The sequence below is a fragment of the Bombus huntii genome, chromosome 16 (genome assembly GCF_024542735.1).
Source record: "Bombus huntii isolate Logan2020A chromosome 16, iyBomHunt1.1, whole genome shotgun sequence".
Classification (NCBI taxonomy): domain Eukaryota; kingdom Metazoa; phylum Arthropoda; class Insecta; order Hymenoptera; family Apidae; genus Bombus; species Bombus huntii.
Genome location: NC_066253.1, coordinates 2,527,942 through 2,551,937, shown reverse-complemented (window position 1 = coordinate 2,551,937; position 23,996 = coordinate 2,527,942). Strand labels below are relative to the sequence as shown.

General features: G+C 32.7%; 2 protein-coding genes and 1 long non-coding RNA gene across 10 annotated transcripts in view; 1 reads left to right on the top strand and 2 right to left on the bottom strand.

Annotated features, from left to right (window-relative positions):
- The window catches only part of LOC126874624 (uncharacterized), an 82,393-nt gene extending 76,294 nt beyond the window's left edge, over positions 1–6,099 (bottom strand). For both annotated transcript variants that reach the window (XM_050636882.1, XM_050636883.1), the window contains exon 1: positions 5,547–6,099. The gene's annotated coding sequence lies outside the window, so the exon portion shown is untranslated. The remainder of the gene's footprint in view (positions 1–5,546) is intronic.
- A 1,617-nt stretch (positions 6,100–7,716) lies between these two features.
- LOC126874457 (Golgi integral membrane protein 4-like) lies at positions 7,717–21,757 on the top strand. 7 transcript variants are annotated; one of them, XM_050636529.1, is made up of 7 exons: positions 7,718–7,977; positions 14,908–15,090; positions 15,207–15,682; positions 15,860–15,979; positions 19,470–19,894; positions 20,108–20,229; positions 20,312–21,757. In XM_050636529.1, exons 2-7 carry the CDS (start codon positions 14,910–14,912, stop codon positions 20,365–20,367), a joined length of 1,380 nt encoding a protein of 459 aa, XP_050492486.1. In that variant the 5' UTR covers positions 7,718–7,977; positions 14,908–14,909; the 3' UTR covers positions 20,368–21,757. The 7 variants fall into 7 exon arrangements, with proteins under 7 accessions (XP_050492488.1, XP_050492486.1, XP_050492487.1 ...); XM_050636524.1 differs by having other exon boundaries at positions 7,719–7,977; positions 20,108–20,235; XM_050636527.1 differs by lacking the exon at positions 7,718–7,977 and adding an exon at positions 9,042–9,221 and having other exon boundaries at positions 20,108–20,235.
- Positions 20,562–22,239, bottom strand: LOC126874458 (uncharacterized). Its single transcript, XR_007692804.1, has 2 exons — positions 22,195–22,239; positions 20,562–22,021 (listed from the first exon to the last, which is right to left on the bottom strand). It is a non-coding gene; the product is annotated as an uncharacterized LOC126874458 (long non-coding RNA).
- Between the last annotated feature and the right edge of the window lie 1,757 nt (positions 22,240–23,996).

The following is a 23,996-nucleotide window of genomic DNA, read 5'->3' as shown; positions in this document are numbered from 1 at the left end:
GCTACAAAAGCGGATTTATGTTGTATAGAAAGGGGTTTAGAACGGGAACTTTCATTCGACATTGAAGGAAATTTTATGTGAAATGAACTGTACTTATAGGTACAGAGGGATATTTCATTGAATTTAATATAATTGATATAAATATAAATTTAAGTAAAATTGGGAGAAATGGAAAACTAGAAATCACTATGAAATTCTGCATTCAAGAAAATAGAAATATTCCAGGACTTGAAAATAATTCTTAAATATTGAGAAAGGAATTAAAATATGCAAAAAAGTCTACAAGATTATATATAAATCCTATGATTACGAATAATTCTATCAAGACATCTATAAATAATTCTAATGAAAGTATTATTTTAAATAATTAATAATTAGAACTAGGAGGCAAAAGTAATTAACGAGGGGAAAATCATCAATTTTATTTGAAACCTTATCTGATAAACCGATTCGCCAAAGAAATTACTATACACCTGCACATCCATCACTTTTAGAAACTAAAATGTAGATGCATTTTCCTCGAGTTTGATCGATTTACTTTTTGAGCTTATGCATAATTTTTATCCCGCAACGATGTTCCGCGATAGATAATAAAAGTTGAAATTGAGTTGCGAGTTATCGTCAGAATAATTCATTTCGTTATTTTTAAAACATAGGTAAATAAAGTATCCTTTCGTCTAGTAATAAAAACAAATGCTATTCAGAGTTATTCGACTAGATTACTAGAAAAAAGTTACTAGATTTAATACCTCTAAAAACACGAGAACTTTCAAAAAGAAAATATCATCTTCATAACGGAAAAGAAGATCCTAAGAATTAATTAAAAACACTATCTTCGTGTTGTTTAAATGATAATGAACGAAGAAAGGTTGGAATTAAAATAAACATCAGGCGTTTAGGACTGCGACATCCGGATTAGTGAGAAAAGACATAGAAGAATATACACCGTTGATCCTCTGGTTACATTATTCACGTGTAATTCCCCTAGATTACGTTTGCAGCTCGTTCGACGGGATAAAACCCGGCTGTTTAACATTTTTCATGTTACATACCGTTAAAAATGATGCGATTAAAAGTTTATGAATTAACAGGCAGCGCGTGGCGTACCTTTTTTCTGTTTGCCAATTATTAATTCAAACATTTATCTTTTGAACTACGCTTCGTTTGCGGAATTATAATTATCCTCTTTCCAAATCCCATTTAACGCGCTATTATACTTGTTCAAATAATTAACCTCCCCTTCGTTTGGTGACATTTTACATGCCAACATTTTTTTCTTTTTTTTACCAATATCGTAAAGTATATTATCCTTATATTTAATATCCTACATAATTACAGGAAAATGTTTCTTTTATAAGATAAGCTAACTTATGGGCTAATTTTATATTTTCACACCACATTTTGTATTTTAATAATTGTTTTTCTTTTACCAACATTAGAAAGTAGATCAGTTATATATCAATTAATTATTTAAACGATTTCCCGCCATTGTGCATCTTAGTGCAATCTCTTTCCCTACCAACATTATAAAGTATATAATTTCCTATATCGAATATCAGATAACCTCGTTTATTCATTAATTATAATTACCAATATTATTAGATTATATTAATATTGAATATTTACATATGCATTGCGGAAAAATGTTATTTTTATGACACGAAACAAGCCGGTGATATATTTTTAGATCTTATCGATAATAAGTCCTGTGTCTTAACAATTTTTCTTTTTTTTTCTTTCTTTACTAATGACACATACAATTATTATGAATCATATAACAATTATTATACTATTCCATATACATACCGAATAATTATTAGAATAATTGCACCGGTTTCGTAATTTTATATTTCATGAATTTTTCTTTCCCATAGCATAGCGAAGCATGTAACGTATTTTATCGAAATAATTGCCCTGATATAGCGCCATTTTATGTTTCAACATTTTTTCCCACTTGTACCAACATTGTGAAGTACGACGTCCCTGTCGAATATTTACATAATCGGGAGAAAATTTTCTTCTTATAAAGCGAAGCAGGCTTGCAGGCTAATTTTAGATCTTGATATTCAGGTAAATAAAAATGTAACTGTACCGTGCCTCTAATGGCCGATTTAACTGAGAAGAGGTTTTATTTGCATAGCCCTACGCACACAGCAGCCATTAGCGCAACATATGTTCAACTTTCGTGACTTGCAACGACTCGAGGAAACTGGAATCGCACCGCGTTCAATATTTCGCGTTCTATTTCCACTTTTTCATTATTTTTTTTTTCTTTCTCCCTTTTTCTCTCCTAAGTCTCTACGAAATGAACAAAACGCACTAAATATAGATAGTCCGTTTGCAATCCGTATATTACGAGATAAATAACAGCTAGTTGAAGCATGACAAACGTAAAATCGATTTCTAATATGTAGCCAAGAGGCGAGTGGGTGGGCCAAAAGGGGCGGGAATTTATGAACGACGTCGATTTCGGGCGGAATGTCTCGCCTTTCGAGCATCTTCAACGGCCCCATAAATATTCCACGTCCTATAAATTTAAATAAACCAGGGGAATTTGTATGCGGTAAAAATGGACGGCCTTATGGTGCGAAAATTCAATTTCTGTCGATAAAATGCCCGTGTATATTATTTATGTCAAATGTTATGTTTTCGAAGAAATATAAACGTTTTTAGGTTGACTGACGAGATTACTCATTTTGGAATTTGTTATCTAGCCTGATAAAGACAAACATGTTTTTCCATGTCTGATTTCAATTAATTTATATTGTTCAATTCTGTATTCGATATGGAAATTGATGACAGAAAATTCCACAGATTTGCTTAACAGTTTTCATTACGTATAACCTATTAAAAGCTAATTTCATGTATATTCGTTCTTTTCAGTCAGTTTATTTTATTGCTTTCTATTCTTTAATGTTGAGGTTATGAAAAGAAATTCTAAGAATTTGTTCCATTATTTCCTCTAGATCATACAAAGTTTGTAAATCCCATAAAGTTTGAAGAAACCGAACTATTTCTAGTACTTTATGATTATCTAAATCTTTATTTAGATAATCCGGTTATTTAGACAGTCCGGTTTGCATACTAAGCTTCCATAAATTATCTATTATTCTGATACTTATTTTATATCTTAACAAAACAGTAAATAAGTAAGTAATAATAAACTATTTAGTTACGTTATTTTACATTCATTAATAATGTTGTATTAACGCGATATTTGCATATTATTTTCTCGTTAAATTGGCAAAGGATGAATGAAAACACGATTACGGAAGGAAACTCGATGTTTCGGAGAAAAACATGGCGGATCGAAAATCTGTTGCTCGGAACGGTACACGTCACGGACGCGACACGGTCACACGGACAACCGTTACTCCCTATTTGCTTAATGAGTTAAGGACGCCAGTGAAAAATGGCGTCTAATCGCTTCTGGATTCTCTCGCGATTCTGTATACCGCGTTATGTAAGTGGCTATCAATTTCATAGATTTCCGAAGCGGTGTGCATCAACGCAAGCCATCAAGTACCGTTTGAAAAATCGCACCACTACGCATACCCACTCGCCAGCCAATACAATTCTCACAGGACCGTATTAACTGTGTTACTCTCAAAGATTGTGAAAATTATTTTTATATACATTTATTATTTAATATACATAACAAATGCGAAACCGCTTACAAGGAAATAATTAAATATTATTAGTATATATATATACATCATATTGTAAATACAAGTATTAAATAGTAATTTACTATTTAAGTGAATTACACGACCGTAAAACTTGCAATAATGCTCGGTTAATATGCATAATAATTGTGGAACTATTTTCAACTAAGAAATTAAACAGTGTTTATGTATACCGCATAATGTAAGTACAAGTATTAAATAATTTCAATTTACTATTCGAGTCAATTACACAATCGTAAAATATGTATGCAATATTCGTTAATATGTATAATAATTGTTGAAATAAACTATTTTCCGCGATAAAATGAAATAATTTTAATTTGAAACGTAAAACTTGTATATGTACGTCATATATAAATAGTGTTAAAATACTATGTAATTTACCACTAGAGTCAGTTACACGATATTAACATATGATATAGATAGAATGCTTCGTTTTGACGATGTATCTTACGTATCAAGTTAACGCGAAATATGTTTCAAGGAAATTCTAAGTCTTTCTTCAATGAATACGGATATGCGACACATTTGTTTATTGAACACACATGAATATTTATAAATATTACAGACTTATCGCAAAATGTCTTCCAAGAACTGGAGGGGATAAGGCCGGCCAGTTAACGAGGTAAAATCCCGGTCAGTTAACGTGGCACTGCTGTACATATGCACCGTGCAGCGAGTGACTACTGTTACGGAATTTCCTGACGTTTCAATATTCATTTTCCCCCGATACTCGTGATAACTAATATAACCACAGTTTATCATAATTTGTTGACGATTCGATGATCGTCACCGGAAGAATCGTAATAATTTCATGCATGACTAACTGCGTTTCCAGCACGAAGCAAGAACAGAGAAGCTATTCTGTATTACAATGGTAAGATATCGGAGAATGGCTTCAGAGAGCTCGAATTTCGAAATCGAAACTGGTCCGGCTGATATGTTCGAATTACCAATTTCGAGGCAGGCGGATTGTAAGGTTTTCATTTTCAACGGGCGACCAAAGGAGCGATACATACGGCCTCGCCGTGGAAACGTACACGTATGCACACGCATATACACGTATATACGTAACATACGAGCGTGACACGTCGAGAAATCTATGGCTTCAAGAGGACGGTCGGAAGACGGGCGGAAATGGGAAATGCCTTGGTCGACCGATCGGGAACCCTTTTCGTCGGACTTTCAACGTTTCCGTCGGCAACAGCCACCATGTTAGCGCTGCCTTGAGCCGCCTTTATTGCGCAGCGAGAGAGACCAACGTCAAAAAAACTGCCCCGCGCTCTCGTTATCTCTCGCGAAAGAGGGAAAAAAAAGTACGGCTGAGTACACACGGGGCAACGAGTAATTCGCGACAATCGCGACGAAAAATATTCGCATCTGCAATTGTGTATTATCGGTTCGGAGAGCAACGGCCTCGTTACGTCGCCGAATAAATTTCCTACCAATTTTTCTCTAAAGCAATATCCACCCTATATTTCTTTCTAACATAACACTTAAAGTAGCCTTTGTTTATATGATACGTACAAAAAATATGAAATATTTGAAAACGCGGAGACGAGTGGAAAGCCATGTTCAAAATATTTACAACGGACGACTTAGAAGAAGGAATGTTGCAGAGAAATTCTAACGAGCATAGAAAGAAGACAGGTACGAGATACGATGGATAATCGCGATAGGAAATCACGATTTCGACCCATTTCCGGATCGACCTTCGTACCATCTGCGGCACATAAACAAGCACGCAAAGGCTATCCGTAATGGATGCACAGGGCTGTCCAACGGAATTACAATTTCGCGGGTAACGAAAAGAGAAAGTTATAGTATGAATTAGAATATTATACGGAAAATTTGACTTACAGCATCTCCTTGACGGCGGAGCTTGCGAAGTACATCACGGTGGCGGCGGCGGTACAGCAGTCACGGTCACAGTCACGTAAGCCCCGAACAACGGCCACGAACACAAGCGAAGAAACACTCATCACTGTCACTAGGCTGCTTTTTTTTTGACCAGTGGATCTCGAATAAATACATGTACGCACGCGAAAAAGTACGAGAGCGACGCGTGTCCAAGTATTCGATGGTCGAGAAAAGAAAAACGATTTCTTCGACGTTCCCGTTCCGCCTCGTCCTTTAACCCGCGAGAAGTAAGGAACACTAGGGAACACGGCTCGAACACGGATAACTTACGGACACTGAATTCTGGAACACGAAAGTAACTCGCGGCACACTGAATCCGTCAGAAAAGCCACCGCCGTGCAGGCAAAGCCTAGAGTTACAGAGAGCACCGCGCTCCTGGCTCGTACCGATTTTAACCTCGCTTCGTAGTGATTCGGTGCAGTCGAGTTTCTTGACTGAGCGGCCGATGCTCGCCGAGCCGTGCCCCGCCAGGCACCACTGCTGCCACACGACTGCTGTAGCGACGCTCAAAGTTACTAGGTACGCCGCAGAAGCGTTGCGAGCCACTATTCTTTTAAATTCTATTATACAGTAATTTTTTAATATTAATTTGAGGGATAAATTACGCGTGACTTTTTTAAGGATATGGTACTTATGTCGATTAAAATTGTATATCTGTGAGGATATTTTAGTTTGGAAAGTTTTGTTAATTTAATATATTACTGGCAAATCATAAATGTTTTATGAGTGAATGTTGTATGATTTTAATAGTTGTATATTAATAATTCATAATAATAATTTATATTATATGTGATTTTATAAATGTTGCATAATGCTGATAATAAATACATCTCTCTTTTAAATTTATATTTAGAATCAATTCTTAATAAACAGTATATAGGAATTCTATATGAATGAAAATTATCGTTGCGAGGATATTCTGATTTACAAAATGTTGCAGATTTTAGTAACTGATTAAAATTTATTATTATTCATTATTACAAAATATTAAATCTTAAATATTTTATGAATGAATTTAATTTTTTATGGACAAATTTAGAAATATTATATGATGTTACTAATAAGTGGTACATTTTTTTTTTTGCAGGTGAAAAACTTTTTTTGCAAACTTTGCAAATGCAAGTAAAACCGGTTCTAAATTGTTTCAGAGCTATTAAATCATTTCAGAAGATATTTTATACCAAGTAATTGCAATGACGTTACGTGTTGACAGAAAATTATGATTGCGTGCAATAAAGTTCTGATTACTACGGAAATAAACTTGTCTTCACACTTTGTTACGCTATACGTTTTTATTCGCATTTCTTTGTTGATAAAAAAGAATGAAACATCATTTCCGCTTATTTCCAAACTTCGTAGACCATTATTGTAAAATATTCGATAATAATAAAAAAAATATAAAAGTGTATACTATAATCTTAGTGGGTCTTAAGATACTCGTAATTAATTAAAATTAATGTATAATAAAACAATAATTGCGAGTTTTAAATGGAACAAAGTAGGGAAATGCGACTCTTCGAGAAATTTATAACGACCTAGTAGCAGCATCAAGAAGAGGGTCACTCTCTCGTCTCGTGCTTTCATTCGCGGAAGAAGAAATCGCACCGAATCCCGATTACTTCTTTAATTAATTTAACAAGCTATTCTTTGCAAATTTATTGTAAGAAATGCTATTGTATTACACATAATCATCTTAGAAGCTATTCTATGTGAAATTTCGTTCTATGCAAATATTGTTATCTCCTCATAATACCATTATAATATTTAACAAAATACTGAATTATATTCTCGACCATCTTTATCAATTTTAAAATAAAGAAAAAGATACAGTATTATTCAGTCATGATTTTGAAGGTTCGAAATTATTAACCTAATTCTAATTTCCTAATCCATAATTCTATTTGTCAATTAAAAAATATTTAATTCTTCCCTTCAATAACAAAGCGAGCACTGTCGACGAGCTTCTGTATTTTTTTGCTTAATTAGAGCATTTTTTAATCATAGGTTGGCAATGGCGAATCCATGCATTGGTTATCTGCCGAAGTGGCGAGGCCTGATTGGTTGGCGAACCTTTCGTTTTAATGGCGTGGCAGCCACGAACCAGTAGTGGGGGAAACCGGCTTCAGAACGTTCAACTGTATTGTCTAGAGTCTGGTTTTTCGCAAGAGTCCTAACCTGTCGGTTGTACTTCATCTGGATCGCGGCATTTCAGCTGGAGGATAGCTCGATCGACGAGTACGTTGTGTTCGCGGCCGTGTAATCGCGTCGCGACGCTTCTTCTTCGCGGTTGAGGCTATTAATCGCAAGATAACAGTTTGAGGACGCGGCGATGACGGAGAGCTGAGAGTACAGTTCTCTACTCGTGTATGAGGTAGGCGCAGCTTTCCATGTGTAATCTAACCAGTGTATATGGTGTTATTTCATCGCATAATAATTTGATTGATAATTTGAGATCGGTGCTGTGAAGCGGATTAATCATTGAGTGCGATCGTGCCTTGTGAAGTGTTCATCTGTGAAATTAAGCGCGAATGGATGATACAGAGCTATAATGATAATGCACGCACAATCATGAATTAAACGTCGGATGATTATGATTGGGTCGTTTCAGATCTCAGCAATTTTACGTATATCTTAAATTTCAAAGATTCTAGCAGTTTTACGTATATTCTATTATTTCAAGGACTCCAGCAGTTTTATGTATATTTTATTATTTCAAGGACATTGACAGTTTTACGTATATTTTAATATTTCAAGGAAAAGGACGCGCTAACACGTTTTATGTTGCATCAGTTTCATATAATAGGTCTTAAGTAACTGATGCTCTATGTTTATTGCATTTGGTAAACAAATTGTCTTATTATAGTTACAAAATTAAAAACATTGCTACTGTAGTAAGTTTACAGTAATAGTGCTGACAACAAAATAGATAATCGGGACTTGCTATTCTCATTTGACAATAGAAAAAGAACAAAATAATGATACAAACGTAGTTTAGAAAGCATCCGAATCAGAAATGACCTAATTATTCCGAGTTTAAAGTTTGTGAAAAAGAGAAAATATTGTAAATACAAACATCCATAACGGTTCGATATACGTATCCTGTGAATTGCAAAAGTTTGATGAGAGAAAACTCAACACAAATTGTGGGAATCATTTTACGTAAATGTAAATTTGCATTAAGAAAACTTTGTAAAAAAAAGAAATATTTACTATATATGTAATGATTTACCTTTTAAATATACATAAATTTATTTGTGTACCCTGATAAGTGTATTTTTTCAACGTGGTGGATATGATTAATGTACATAAAGAGAACTACTGATAAAATAGTGTGAAATTAATCGTTCGTATTATTTGATACGAGCAAATATTTATTCATCTTTTATCTCTTTTTTCTCTGTATAATGATCAATCGTACCATGAACTTTTGCATAGTGCTATAATCTATAATCAAGTCTTGTAATAATCTCCCGTATAAATTACATTACATAACTGATAATTCAAAATTTGTGGTGGGTGAAGTTGACATGTTTTTATTTGGTGCTGTTATGGTGAAGATTCAACGAGGATAAATACTATCGTTTAATGTGTGGCAATCTGCAGCTGGTGAATAAGGTTAACGATGCATTTACATGTGAGGTTATAAATATATGTATGTATATGTCGTATACATGTGAAACACTTAAATTTTGAGGTGCGACCTCGAAAATTAGGCGGTGTATGTACTTTTTGTAAGTACATAATTCTAAGCTCTTTACTAAAAGCTACATGAAAGCGTAAATGCAGTTAAAAGAAAACTTTCGGTCGCAGTAAAGTTCTTCGTTACGCTTTTCGAATTTTTATAGCTTACGGCTTATTTTCTATTATTTTAATGAGTAAAAATATATGTAATATTTTAAGAAAAATTTTAGTATAAAATTGATATAAGAAATTAAAAATAATATTAAAAATAATTTTTCCATATTTTTAATTTTTAATTTTAACTTATTCTTTAGTTTTTATTCTTAAAAATCTTATTCTTTCTTAAGTATTCAATTACGTATTCTTAAATAATTTTCACAGACTTAAGACATTTTTTAATAATAGAAAAACATCCAACGGATGGAAAATGACCCGTAAGGTACAGAGTTAAGTCGGTATAGCACTATTCTCTATAAATTTTCTTCCGCGTTAGAAAGCGTATAAAAATTGTGAAAGCCGCTCTTTATATAGAACTAGATGAAATATTAGCTTCGCCTTGAATGTTTAAACGTTTGAATGTAACTCTAAGTTTGAAAGTTTGAATTTAGAGTTTGGTTGTTGAATTTCTCCTATCAGAGATATTAACCGTTTTCTAATTCTATTTTTGGTATTCCTTTAATTCATTGTTTGTAAACAAGTATGATTTATCATACATATAGTAAACTAAAAATTAGTCGACTTTTTTTAAAGAAATTTCGCATGACTTATATTCAAACTGTTTTCATTTCAAATTAAACTGGTCATTGCGATACAGTTTTTAATCGCTCGTTGAATTTCCAACGCGGCAAATAGAATCTTCGAAAAGCCGCATTTATATTCTCACACCAGGTCGCGCCATTAACTAGAAACCGGTTTCTCAGCGGTCTTCTGAGAATTCTATTAAATCGACCATAAACCTTACAATTTTTTTTTTATATATTTTATGAACGCAATTAAAATTACAGCTAAATCGCAAATGGAAACTACGTCACCGGGTAAATAAACAGTCGCCTTAAAAACGTATCAAATCATTGAGTTATAATTATTCAAAATTATTTACATCCTATCGCATCAATCGCTGAAGGATCTCTCCGATAATTAAATGAAATTTGAGTACGCTAACCTTAATGCTGTTAAAATAATTCCAGACACATGGACGTGCGTTACACATATGTTGACGCGTGAAAGCAGGATCTATCGCGCGTGCTCGAAAGTGTCAGTGAACTCGGAATTCAGCCGCTAGGTAGCCTGCACTCCACCCTTCGTGCATTTTTCCCACCACATCTATATATACATGCACAATTGCACACGCATACGAGGTATCGCCTCTTTGGACGGTATCGCAAATATCCTCGATAATTCACGCGGCCGGCAAGGACGAGCAAACCGTGGATGAGCCATGCGAGACGGATGTAATTTCCGTTCTCGCAGAGCCGGTCGAAGTGCAACGATAAAAGCAGACTATCGTAATTACCGGTGTCCAATTTCAGACGTTTGCCTCTGCTCACGTTACGTTACATCGTACGTACGCCGATCAAAAGTTGCCGTGGCGGACCCTCCCCGTTTGTTTTGTATAGGTTATGGTGGTTGAGGATGTAACGATAAACCATCGATAAACCACTTTCGAATTTTAAGTTACAAGTAACAGATGAATAATTTATTCGAAAAGCTATACGATTATATCAGTTTTGGTTTAATTTTATTAGTATTATTTTTATTGCATTCAAAATATATAGTTGGGAAATTGATATATGGTCATATGACAATTAATATTTGGAGAATAATTGAACAACGATGAATGGTCTGACGATTTTTATGCATTTTTGAGGAAATTTAAAGATGCAAAATGTTCATAATAAGCAGAAATATATAGAATATTATAGTACTTTTTGCTTTGGTATTGTATCCATAAAAATATAAATTTACATAAATACTTGCAGTCTATTCATAAAAGAAATTAGATAAATATTGTTAAGAATTCTTTATACTTGTATAATATATGTTCTTAAGACTTCTTTCATTTTTTATAATTGAATAATCGATATAGTCGTTCTTATAGCTGTGCATCTACCATGACATATACCATGACAGAATACTATGGACATATACTATACACAACAATATTAATGCACAATGTTTCAAGAATTTATATGATTTCTTTCGCAATAAATTGTACATTAATTGATGCGACAACTTCAATTTTCTGGCGAAAGCTGAAGGTTGCCATGATCATAAATATGTACATGTCTGTGATATTCTGTATATATTCAAATTCATTAGGCATTGTACGATTGATTACTACTAGATGGCATCAGTTCTGCTTAGTGGATAGCTCTGTATCAATAATTATCTTGTTTTGGCATGCAATATTTCAATAAAGAGACCATTACTCATTTCAGAGAATTTAGAATATATCTACTTCATCATTTTGTTTGCATTAGTATTCTAAATGTTTTTACAATCAATTTCTCGAATGCAGCTTCCCATACGAATAATTGAAGACTGACCCGAAGCAGAAGAACATGAAATTTAATCTATTTTCCCGTCAAACTCGCTTCTAAGCCCGCGTGCACATTAACTTCTACGGTTTTATCATCCGATTCATATTTAAATACTAAGATTATTCTTCTTTGACTTAATTTCAAACAATATTCCTTCTAACTGACACATGAGGAAGTTCTTTTCTTAAAAAAGAACTAAATATATCCATTTTAGTATCGTGCAAGTTTTTATAACCTAACTTTAAATTCGTATTGTCGGAGAACAAACCGGTGCTCGCTATTTCGTTAATTGAATCAATTTTTTAGCGAAACAAAGCGCAGCTTCGTGATAAACGATTTTATTTCATTTGACAGAACTAAATAACTTGACGCATTTTATTATTTCGCGCCGGGACGGTATTAAATTATCTATGTTTTTTGTTTTCGTATAAAAGCAGCATTTTTTGCCTCGTCGAAATTTATGAAAGCCGGACTGAATGTATGCACTGCATTAAAAGACACACGTGGAAATCTCATTCTTTGAATCATTAAACGAGATTAAATTTTATTTTATACCGCCGAATAATAATCAATCAATTTAACGCCTTATTATTATGTAGATATATTGGAAGACAGAAATACGCGATTTATTTAATAATTGAAATGGCTATATTATATTTTTAAGCTTAAGTTTTTACTATATTCTCATTGGATTACTTAATATACTGTATTAATCGTAATTGTATTTACCTTATAAGATTAGATTATTAGACACATAATATAATAGAATATAACATATAAAATTGTATTACCTATTTTATAGAAAAATACCAAACAATTTTTTTGCGTAAATCGATCTTAATCTGTATCTGTTTGTCCTTGTAATCTATCCGCGGTGTACTCATTTAACCACAAGTAATGCGGTGTATTTAGTTTCCAAGAATAAAATAGCTAAGACTTACTTAGGGATGCGAGACGTATCGAGGAATATTTTTCAAACTGGTTAAACTCAAGATGAAATTGTATTTGTATCGAATCTCTTCTCATTGTTATTGAGAAACAACAGAAATCGCGATTCATGGAAACACGGTCACTTTGTAATAGTTAATATAGGAAAATAAGAATTTGTCATAGTTATTAGGGAAATTTTATTTAAATGATAAGAATTTATCATAGTTACTACATGAAGAACTTTGCTAAATGAAAGAATAGATACTAGGAGAATTTTTATTAAAGAAATAAGTCTTGTATTTATCAATGTTAGGTTAAGTTTCAACGAGGTTAGTTCAGTCGTTGCACTGTTTCTCTTTCCAATGAATGAAAACATAAATAATGGTTTTAATAGCTAATCTTAATACGGTATTCTAATTCATGGTATAAAATAGCAGTAGAACGAGCAAACGTGCAATTACGATTTTCCACGAACCGGTAGTTGTGTATCTTGCAGCTTTATAAGGGGATGAGAGATATAATTAAGAGGGATTAAAAGGAGGGGAAGATAAACGGTCTATGTGTATTCTCCAGCTCTATGGCGTCCCGCTTTATATAGTTTCTTCGAGATATAGGAAATGAAAGCGTGTCACGCGACCATCCACCCTTCCTTTTGCAAACATGTATGCGCTTAACGTTTAGATTAATACCTACCTGTCAACATGTGTTTACTGGAAATTACGTTATCGCTTTTCGATCGATAAGGTAGATCACGATATTCACGATATTCTGATTTGTAATTACACAATTCGTAATGAATATTATTCAACAATTGCTGTACTTCTATTATTTGTTATTAATATACGTAAAAATGATAAGTTAAAATGGTAAGTCCATTACAAAACGGATTTTCCTCCTTTTTTTACTGTTAGTGCCGAATCAGATACTGTCGTCAGATACTTCATTTTCACAAAACACTCCAAATACTAAATCTCGTGTTTCATAATATTATTCTTTCTCTAATCTTTCATAATATTTGGATTATAGTAATCATGAGTTTCAATATTTAATATTCTTAAGTTATTGAGTCACATAGTACTGTACGAAAATGGCGCCAAAAATAAAATGAAAGAAAAATTAAAAAACCTGTCTTCCAATATATTAAACATATATTATATAATTTCTCATATTGTAATTATCTAATAAAATTATTTAACAAAAATCCTATAAAGTTACTTTTAAATCTTTCTGTAAAGGTAAATTTAAAGTAATTATCGAGGAAAAGTCTCGAGCAGAAAATATACATGGTAGCTCTAATTAGGACGAGACGTTGTTCACTGTCTTGTTCAGTTACGAATTTTACTATCTTATTTCTCGCTCGTTAAAAGTGTCGGTCAGTTGCATCTATCATGCACGATCTCAGATTTTAACGTTCGTAGAAATCTCTCGATTTTTTAGTACGTCTTCCAAGATGAGCCATTATGCAAGAGGATATCGCCGGATAAAAGTTATTACAGTCGCAATCATCGACTTTCACTTGCATTGAACGTCGCACTGGGGCCAACGCTGGCGTAAATTATTCTCTCACGCTTGAGCTTCTCTCACCCCTTGACCTTATTTCTCGTTTTCACTTGTGCGGGATAAAAGAAGTTTCGAGTTGATCAAATTGATGTCATATGCGCTATAGAAATTAAGATTCATTTGTCAGCAGTTTACTTAATAATAAACAGAATATTGAAGTAGTGGAATAATTAAAAAGTAGCAAAGTAGGAAATAAAAATAGTGAGAATGTAGCTTGTAACTCAGATTGTATTAAATAGATCTTGTATTTATGATAGTAACGCTGTTTGTTTTATTTTTTTTAGAAGGATGATAACAAGATAATTTTTTTCAATTTTTTTTCTTTTGTTTGGACGTTTAAAATAATAAATAAATAATAAACAATAACACAAAAATTTAATTAATGCATTATACTTCAAATAGAAGAAAATTGGTATTATTTTGAAAAACATTAAAAAAATAGAAATTTGACCATATTTTGATCAACTGTATGTATGCATACCCCAAGAATATACAACTCACTTTCGAGAGACAATCCACTCTCTTTTAACTTGTGCTATGATTACCATGATTTCTATATAATAATCTTGTGATATGTATTTTGTTTACAGAGATGAGTGGTTCTAGACTTGGCAGGGGCCGAGTTGGCCGCCTGGCCGTGTACGGGGGTTGCGGGGTGGTGGGTCTTCTTTTAGTGTTCTTCTACCGCGCCGCCACCTCAGAGATGGCCAGGCTTCGGGAACTTCACATTCAATGTGCTCATCAACAGGAGGCGCTGGCTGCTCAGCTTCAAGGTATGGATTACTAGATATGCACCATAAGGAATCTGATTCAATTTGAGAAAATTGCATTTATTCCCAGATAAATTTGTAAGCAGCTGCATTGAAAAATTATTTCTGTTCATTTCTAGTGATATTCGAGTACAAAGTGAGGCTGGAAAGATCCTTGGCTGAGGAAAAGAGTTCAAATGCAGCAGTGAAACAAGAACTCCAGCAGCGTGCATCTAGAGAAAAGTCCCTAAGAGACAAGGATAGCATAGAGGCAATGCAGAGATTCAACTCTTTGCAACAAACTTACAAGTTGCTGCAAACAGAGCACCAGGATTTGCAAGAAGAATGTAAGAAGCGTGATCAACAAGCTCTAGAAGACACTAGTAAATTGGAGACAACGCTCAGAGAACTTCGTAGTCGTATCAGGCAAGCAAGAGAGGACAAAGAGAAAGCCTTGGAACATTTAAAGAATAAGTTTCTGGAACTGGACACTCAGAAGAATGAACTGGAACAAAAGTACAATGATATGTTAAAGAGCAATGGGGATACTGATAGCACTATTGAACATCTCAGGAAGGAAGTGTTTCAGTTGAAGCATGAACTGGAAGAAGCCAAGGTATGATTCCTTTTTTATACTAATAGTCTTATTTAATTGAAGATTTTTCAAATTTCTAATCTATCCATTTCAAAATATGGATCGTGATTCTTAATTTGTATTTGAAGACTCTTCACATTGATAGATTATTTATTTAAGAGAATTGGTCTGTAACTTTTTGTTTTTTATTTCCAATAGAAAACTTCACGCAAAACTACTTCTCCAGAGCCAAACGTAGCCAATCCGCACCCTTCACAAGCGAAATCCGCAGAAGCAGAAAATGCAGGACAGCTTGTTGATCGGGCACAGCAGCAACAGGTAAGTCCACCGACAAATGACGATAAAAATCCACAGCCCCTGTATGCGCCATTCGCTCAGCAAACGATTGAGGATCCTCTGCAATCGAATGAACAACGGGTGAACGAGATAAACAACGTTAGATTCGCTCAGAAGAATGGCAACATCGTCCCAGTGGGTCCAAACGAGTTAAAGGAAGCAGAAGTTTTACCATTGCCCTACGATTTGCAAGAGAAACGTCAGAGAAAAGGGGGCGATCAATTTGTGAATGATCAAATTCAGATTGAGATCAATAAAGAGCTAAGACAAGTTATCCCACCGCCCAACCAGATTAATGACAAGTTCAATGACAAACGCTCTTCTACTAATTTACCAGGTATAGCTCAGACAATTAACATGAATCTTGATGTGAAGAAGCATACCACAGTCTCAGTGGTAAGGAAAAAAGAACATTCTGCTGTCATTGATGAAAAAAATTCTCCAATCCAACAGACTTCTGAGAAGATAGAGAAGAAGTTGGAAAAAGCTCAAAACAATGTAGATGGAATTATAAATCAAATTTTGAGAATGATCTGACGAATAAGATTGATCAAAACTTGTAATGCCTTGTTAGATATATTTTTATTACAAATACTATGGATAATTGTATTTAGTATTCGTTATGGCTGCTCTTGGAGAAACATGTTTATCTATTTTTTGTATAAAGATTTTATGATTGACTTTAGATTGATTTAAGATTTTATGATATTGCAGCTAATTTCTTGACAATTAAATGTAGCTCCTGACTTTAGTTCAGGCTCTGGTTGTGATTCTCTTTGCTATAAAAGTGCTTGAAACGTTTTAGATATATTATTAATTAAAGTAATTGTGAGTATAGTTGGAGAGATCAAAGTTGATATATGATTAGTGATACTCTGACTGTGCTCAACTTAGTTACTACTTAACACATTCGCTACCAGAACTTAATTTAGATGTAATTTTAATATCATGCTTGGTGTTTGGTAAAAAAAAGGGAAAACAAAACTCAAACGGTTCTTGTCTATAATAAAAGTATATTGTATTATTAAATATATTGTACAGAAATACAGAAAGATGTTGTAGAGAATGTGTTAATATTTCTTGCAAGAACAAATTATTACCATTCAAAATATAAAATGAATTGGAAGAGAATAGCTAAACTATAGAAGTAGTCATGATAAGCTAGAAAGCTGACTCTCTTAGCTTATGGAAATTCAAAGAAGTGCCTTTAAATGGTTGATTGTTGGGGAACTGAATTCTTCTTAGCATAATCTATCTGGTAATGTTTACACATGCACGTAATTTGCATGGTTTGTACTTGGTGCTGTAGATAGACAATTTCTTTAGTTGACTTAAAGGACTTGAGATCAGTTCACAGAACTATTCTTTCCTGTATCATCAGCAAATCAAGTGTAGATTGAACAGTATAATGATGGTTTGAGAGGAAACATGATAGAAAATATGAAAAATCTGTTGCATGATGGGATAATCTATTAATTAATATTATCTCGAAGTTTATTTAGTAGTTTTATCTATCTTCTTTTACTATTAATTTATATTATCAGTATCAGTATTAACTGGTATTAAATACTTATTATAACTATATCGTAATAGAATATTATAATTATAAAAAAAAACCAATGTCGCTTCTAAGCTATCATAAATATTTGAGAAATAAAGTTCTCTGTGTACTATTTAGGGCAAACTGTGATTTTTCAGAAAAGTAACTTTTTTCTCGAATCTTGGACAAATATAAATAACTTGGAAAAATATAAATAACCAAATAAGCAGTTTAAAATATCCACTAACTCAATCTTACTTACTGCTTCAATGTAGATTTTTTAATATAAATTTTTCAAGTGCAATATCACAAGAACAATGTTTGAATTATGCAGAAGACAAAATGTTTTAGCAATTGTGTAAATGTTGAGTACCCTTTTTTTTAATTTGTAGTGTTATATTTAGCAATCTTTACATGTAAATTAGAACACATTAGGCTGTCAACAGATTATACATTCAGCTTCAATTGAGTTCAATTATAATTGATATTTTATAATTCAATTATAAAAGTTCCTTTTGCTCAAGGTATAATTTTTTTTATAGATTGACAGCCTAATGCAAAGGAAAGACGAACGATTCTTTCCAATAGTTAGAAAAGAAACCAGTCGTGTATATGTAGCTTGCAAGCTGTATTGAATGTGCCTGTATGTCCGTGTTAATCAATGCATTAATAAATTGTTATTATTTTGATCTGCTTGCATTTTTTTATGGCACCCTCGCAGAAACCTAACTAAACTGATCTGCTTCCTTGTTATTACTAGTTTGCTGCAAATTTAAAAAGAAAGATAGAGAAAGATCTAATTAAATATTAGAAATAAGAATCTTTGGTGAGATGGTTTAAATTTCTTTTTTAATAGATCCCTTTATTTCTTTCTTTTAAATAAAACAGTAGTCTCATTAGAAGGTGAAAGCATTTAATATTTTCTTCTCAAAATTAGTTCTCTTGTTCATGTGAAGGATATTTTTAATTAATTTTTTTGAAAGTTTTATTAATTGATTTTCTCATTCTTTGCGATAATATTTCTGATTTCACCAAATAATATCTCGGTGTAGAACTTTTATAATTGGATGAGAAATATTTTGAATTAATTGATTTTTTACGCTTGAGCTTCTTTTTTGGTTATGTTTTTAATATTGCTTCATTGGAACTTGCTCTATGATATTTTGCTGTTGCCTTCAATTTCTTTTTAGTGTAATTAAAACTGTCTTTTCAATAAAATTCAAGTTACAAAACAAAGTTGACATATCAATTCGTTTAATTTAAAAATGGAGAAGAAGCATCTAATTTTCAAAATTAAAGAAAAATATTTAGTGACATTTTCTCTTTTTGTCAGGTGATTTTTCTTTAAAAAAGAGCATGCTTTATGTAATATTTGTTTGTTCACATGCTTTCGTAGCTTTGAAGAAAAAGAAACAACTATTCCTTTTTGCCAATAGAAACTGAAGCAGGTAAGTTAATTTTTACAAAATGTATCTGAAAATGTTTCTTCATCCACATCTGTAGCCTACTATTTTCCAAAACACTCGCTTGCTTATCTGTATTTTAAGGGCATAGAATTATTGCAACTAGAATCCTTCTTTTTATACAAAAAAGAAATATAAATTTATAAAGCGAAGAATGAATATTTTGTAAATAATTAATTTGTTTCCTTATTAGAGTGCATGTGTATGTGAGAGAACAGAATACTTAGTCCTAGTAAAAATAAATTGCACTTTGCATTATGATAATAACGAAGAAATGAAAGTTAGATTTAGTTCTCAGTATGTAAGTAAATAAATAAATTATTGAAATTTACGTTCCACGAATAGCAATACTCCAAGTATAAAATACGAATAAATATTCTAAAAATAAAATAAAAATAATGTTTCGAAATGCTTTAAAATTTAATAATAAATGAAGCAAGCAGAGAAGATTGCAAAATTATTTTTCCAGAGCACAGTGGCCACGAGTTCGATGAAGTCGATCCCTGCCGTGAAGTTGGAGACTTCAACGCCAGCAACTAGCGGCAATCCAGTGTCCACATCCGTGGATAAGGCGCTTCCGGTTCCGAAACCGGTCCCGAAGTCCAAGCTTCCCGTTGGCGTGCCACCCATTCCGATTATGATTGACCAAAAATTGGAAAATCGCGAGGAGAAACAAGACGAAGTAGCCAGGAAGAAGGAAGAGCCCAAACAGAAGATTAATGTCAACAGTAAAGAGCAAGAGGGTGAAAATGGAAATCTAGATCCTCCATTTCCAGCTGTTCCAGCTAGAAGAGCCGACGACCAAGTTCCAGATAGAAGAGGAAATGGTTGGTTCAATGTTGGGCCTGGCATACAAGAGATTGGAGATGAATTGAATCACATTCGTCTTGCTGGGTATGTTTCATTGAAGGATAATTTCATATTTCTTGTATTCAGCCAATTTTATACCAAATTCAGTTCTCAATTTTGTACGGATATTTTAGAAATCTTAGACAATTACAAAAATTTAGTTGGTTTTAACAGTCTACGTTGACATTAATTCATACAATATTATAGGTTTTTTGTTTGTAATCCAATAATAAGATTTATTTTTTAATGGAACTTCAGCCTTGATGCTGGTGCTGAACGAATAGCTGATATTGGAGATGATCAGTACGAAGGAGTTGAATATGATAAAGAACCCCAGCAGAAGGACAGTGATTTAAGATTAGTTGAAGGTGAAGATGAAGGTGAAGGTAACTAAATCAATAAGATATATTCATTATGTAACTCAGTTTTATATATCGTTCAATCTTTTGTTCATTATTTTAGATGAGGATGATCAAATAGACTATCCTCACAATTTAAAGCAAGAGAAAAGGGAGTGAAGGATCTTTTTTTTAGTAAAGATGCCGTAAAGTGGACTGGTTTGGCAGATTTTAACAAACAGTTCTTATTCAAGAGTCTTATTTAAGAGAAAATCAATTATTGTCTACTAATTAGCATCTACTATCAGTCTACTCTTCATCTTGCCATTACTTAATGAACTGACTTAGCTGCTAACCATCATTTATCATAAAGAAGAGAGAAAGAAGATGGAGCAAGGATTCTCAATGATAGATGCACCATTTTACTTTTTTATCTACACGTTTTTTTGGGGGAAACCTCTTATGGGGATCTAGCCAAAAAGATTTAGATAGTTTATACTCTATACAGATGCTATTTAACAGCCACTGCCCAACCAACATGAGTAGATTGTATTTTTATTCAGAAGCTCGTTGTTTGGTTTGAGCAGTGTGTGAATAGAAAAAAAACAGACTGTATTTTTCTAGAGCTAATTCTAAGATAAAAAAGACGCGAGTTATATAAAGTTTCCATGGAAAGAAAAGCCTCTTTCAGAGATTCACTCTTTCATTGGCAGATGGAACAGGGGAAGAAATACCTTGTTCATTTAATTATACAGTGTTTGTGTATTTGACAAATAGTAAAATTTTGTGATAAATGTCACAGTAGTATTAGGATGATTACTGTATTAATTTATAAGTATTTGTTAAGGCATTTCTCTAGGAAAATTCCTTGTCTATTAAATCTAATCTATTTAACAGACTCTATAAAGTTAGAGTCTTCTAATATAGTGAATTCATTTATTTTGCAATTAATCTGTGTTAACAAAAACTTAATTCAGAACAAAATGTTCTGTCCTGTATCATGTGTTTAAGTATGTAGGATGTAGGTAACTAATTAACAACTTAGAGTGTTAAATGTTTTTACATACTTATGGAATTCTAAGAGAATACTTCCTACTTGTTCCTTTTTAAAGTAGTATATCAATCACTCGATTATCAGATTTTCGTGGAATATGAGCAATTGGTAAGAAGCTTAAAAGATGAAATATTCTGCCAGTGAAAGAGTTCATGATTTCTTTCAACAATCCGCCAAGGTGGAGTTGTGACTTAAATGCACTTATTACTTAAGCCGTCTCGTTGGACATTTTTTAAATAGAATTCAGCAATTCAATCAGCCGACTGTTCTTATTGAAACCGTGCAATACGATCGGTACAAGGGTACACGTGATTTATTTATTGCCTATCAGTCGTCGTTCTGGCGCTAACAATCAAGACTTAACAGAGTGAAAGGAACTACTTTAAGGAATTTATTAAAGATATAGATTAATATTTGTTATGACCGTAGATATCTACTTATACACTGACACAGAGAAAAGTGATCCATATGTACATAAGAGTTTTTTCATAATAAAAGATTGAAAAACTTTTTGTATTTTCCTTTTAATACTTGATGCTTCATGACCTAATATTTGAATAATGTGAAAGCAATTCTTTTACATTTTCAATGTCTTTAAAACATATAAAGTTTTTTCTTTAAAAGATAATACATATTATTGTGTTGAGCTCTTTGGGTTATATGAAAATAAATTTATATTTAGAATGTATGGTATTTATGATAATACAGACGTGTCTGTAGAAAATAAAATATTGCAGAATAATCTGTACTGTCCCAATGACCTTTAACTGATACTTGCATCTGCAAGACAAAGAAGAAAAATCTTCTTTTTTAACAGCCTCTATTTATCAATGATTTATAGATCATTATTAATTTAGTCTTTGTTCATACGCTATATCAAATATATGGAAAATAAATTAACTATCATCTACAAGAATATTCAATCAGTATTCCTTTTAAATCTCATAACTTACTATTCTTATATCTTTGATTTTAAACAGAATAGCTTCTTTTTTCTTCCTGGATATGTAGATTATAAATCAAATACCAAGGTTAACATAACACTTGCAGTTCTAGAAAAACTACAGTTTCTATGTTCTATAATGCAAGTAGAGTTTCTAAGATGATAATATTATTTATTTGCTTCAATGTTTCCATGAACTCACTGTGAAAGTTCCATGATGAATCAGACTTTGACTAAATGCTACTTAATTAAACATATTGATCGATCAGTTAACAAGTTCATTATACAAGCATTATCCATGTTTTCACAACAAATGGCCAAAACCATTCCAGATGTTTCAGGATACCATTTTATCATATCTTCTTTTCTTAGGTGTCCAAATAACATAGATTAACTGTTGTTATCATTCATTTTCAATTTGTAGCTTCGTTCTAAATTTCAATTGTATTTTCAATTAATGCAAATTTATATTATCAGTCGTATTTTGCATATCGAGCATTAGATATTATGCAGAACAGTCGATTTTAATAAACCGTGTGGAACATGCTCGTGATTTTATTTGCCAATGAGTCAGATGCACATGTATACACTATATTCGTCTTACGCAAGCCTGGAATACGATATACAGAACGATCGCGGTTCCCAGAACCGATTTGCATTGCGTCTAATCGCCTTTAAACATCCAGTCGTGAATCTATGACTGCGTTCGAGTTTCTTGTCACTGTTTCCTGCAATATGTAGATTAATTTTTTTTTAGTATCTTACAGAAAAACAGTTAAGTATTTTTGTATTCTTTTTTCTTTTATGGAAGAGTTGCAGCAATTATTACTTTTACATGTAAGAATCATAGCTACAGAAATTATAACTTTTAAAGAATTATAAATGGATGAAGATCTATTAAACCACAAACATTATTAAATAAGAGTTTATATAATCTGTCTATACAATACACAACTGTGTCAAGAAAGAAGGATATATAGATGATCTATTGTTAGTAGTGAAGACTATACGTAATGCCAGTTGTTCCGCTGAACTCATCTAAATTATGAGACACTAATGAAATTTAAATTTTCTGTACATACATAGCTCTGATAATCAAAAAATTTGCTTCAAATTATTGAAGAACATATTTATATAGTTCTATTATGTTATACTCTATTTGTATTTTATAATTACATGTGTATCTATATTACGTGTGTTTTAACCCCGAATTAATAATATAGAGAAATCGTTTTGTTAAAAAAAATGTTTCTTCTTTTCAAATTCCCTTAAATCATTTGCTCTCGTTTGCACGATAACGCAAATGTCATAAAACTATCATAAAACGAATCGATTCGTAATTATCAAACGTCTCAAGGTTTGTTTCGAAGCCGTCAAACGCCCGTAATTCGACTTCCTTCGCATTAATCGAATACGACCTACATGAGAAGCGTCATGATGCATGATCTCATCTCGAAAACGTATCGCACAATCATCTTCAATTACTTCGTCAGGAGTCGACTCGCGTATTCGACAATTCACGTGCGAATAACCTTCGAGAACCAGCGAGTGACACGACAGAAGTTGTTTTCCTTGTTTCTTCTTTTCGCCTTCTGAATTTTTCACGTCTGAATTATCCTTCACGAATCTTTGCAAGGATACTTCGTCAATTTATGGAGGTTAGACATTCCTTGGAAGAGGATAGCCTTTCTTCTTTTTGTGAAAAGGGAAATACGGATTGTTATAACATCCCATAAGAGACCAGATCAAGATGAGAATGGTTATTGAAAATATTTAATTAAATAATAAATAACGACACTTCATCTTCGCTAT

Bases quoted from the DNA above. Each gene is read 5' to 3' on its own strand.
- LOC126874457 (XM_050636524.1), top strand. From the start codon at position 14,910: ATGAGTGGTTCTAGACTTGGCAGGGGCCGAGTTGGCCGCCTGGCCGTG. The intron at 15,980-19,469 runs GTAAGTCCACCG...TTATTTTTCCAG, and splicing joins ATCGGGCACAGCAGCAACAG to AGCACAGTGGCCACGAGTTC. The intron at 19,895-20,107 runs GTATGTTTCATT...ATGGAACTTCAG, and splicing joins AATCACATTCGTCTTGCTGG to CCTTGATGCTGGTGCTGAAC.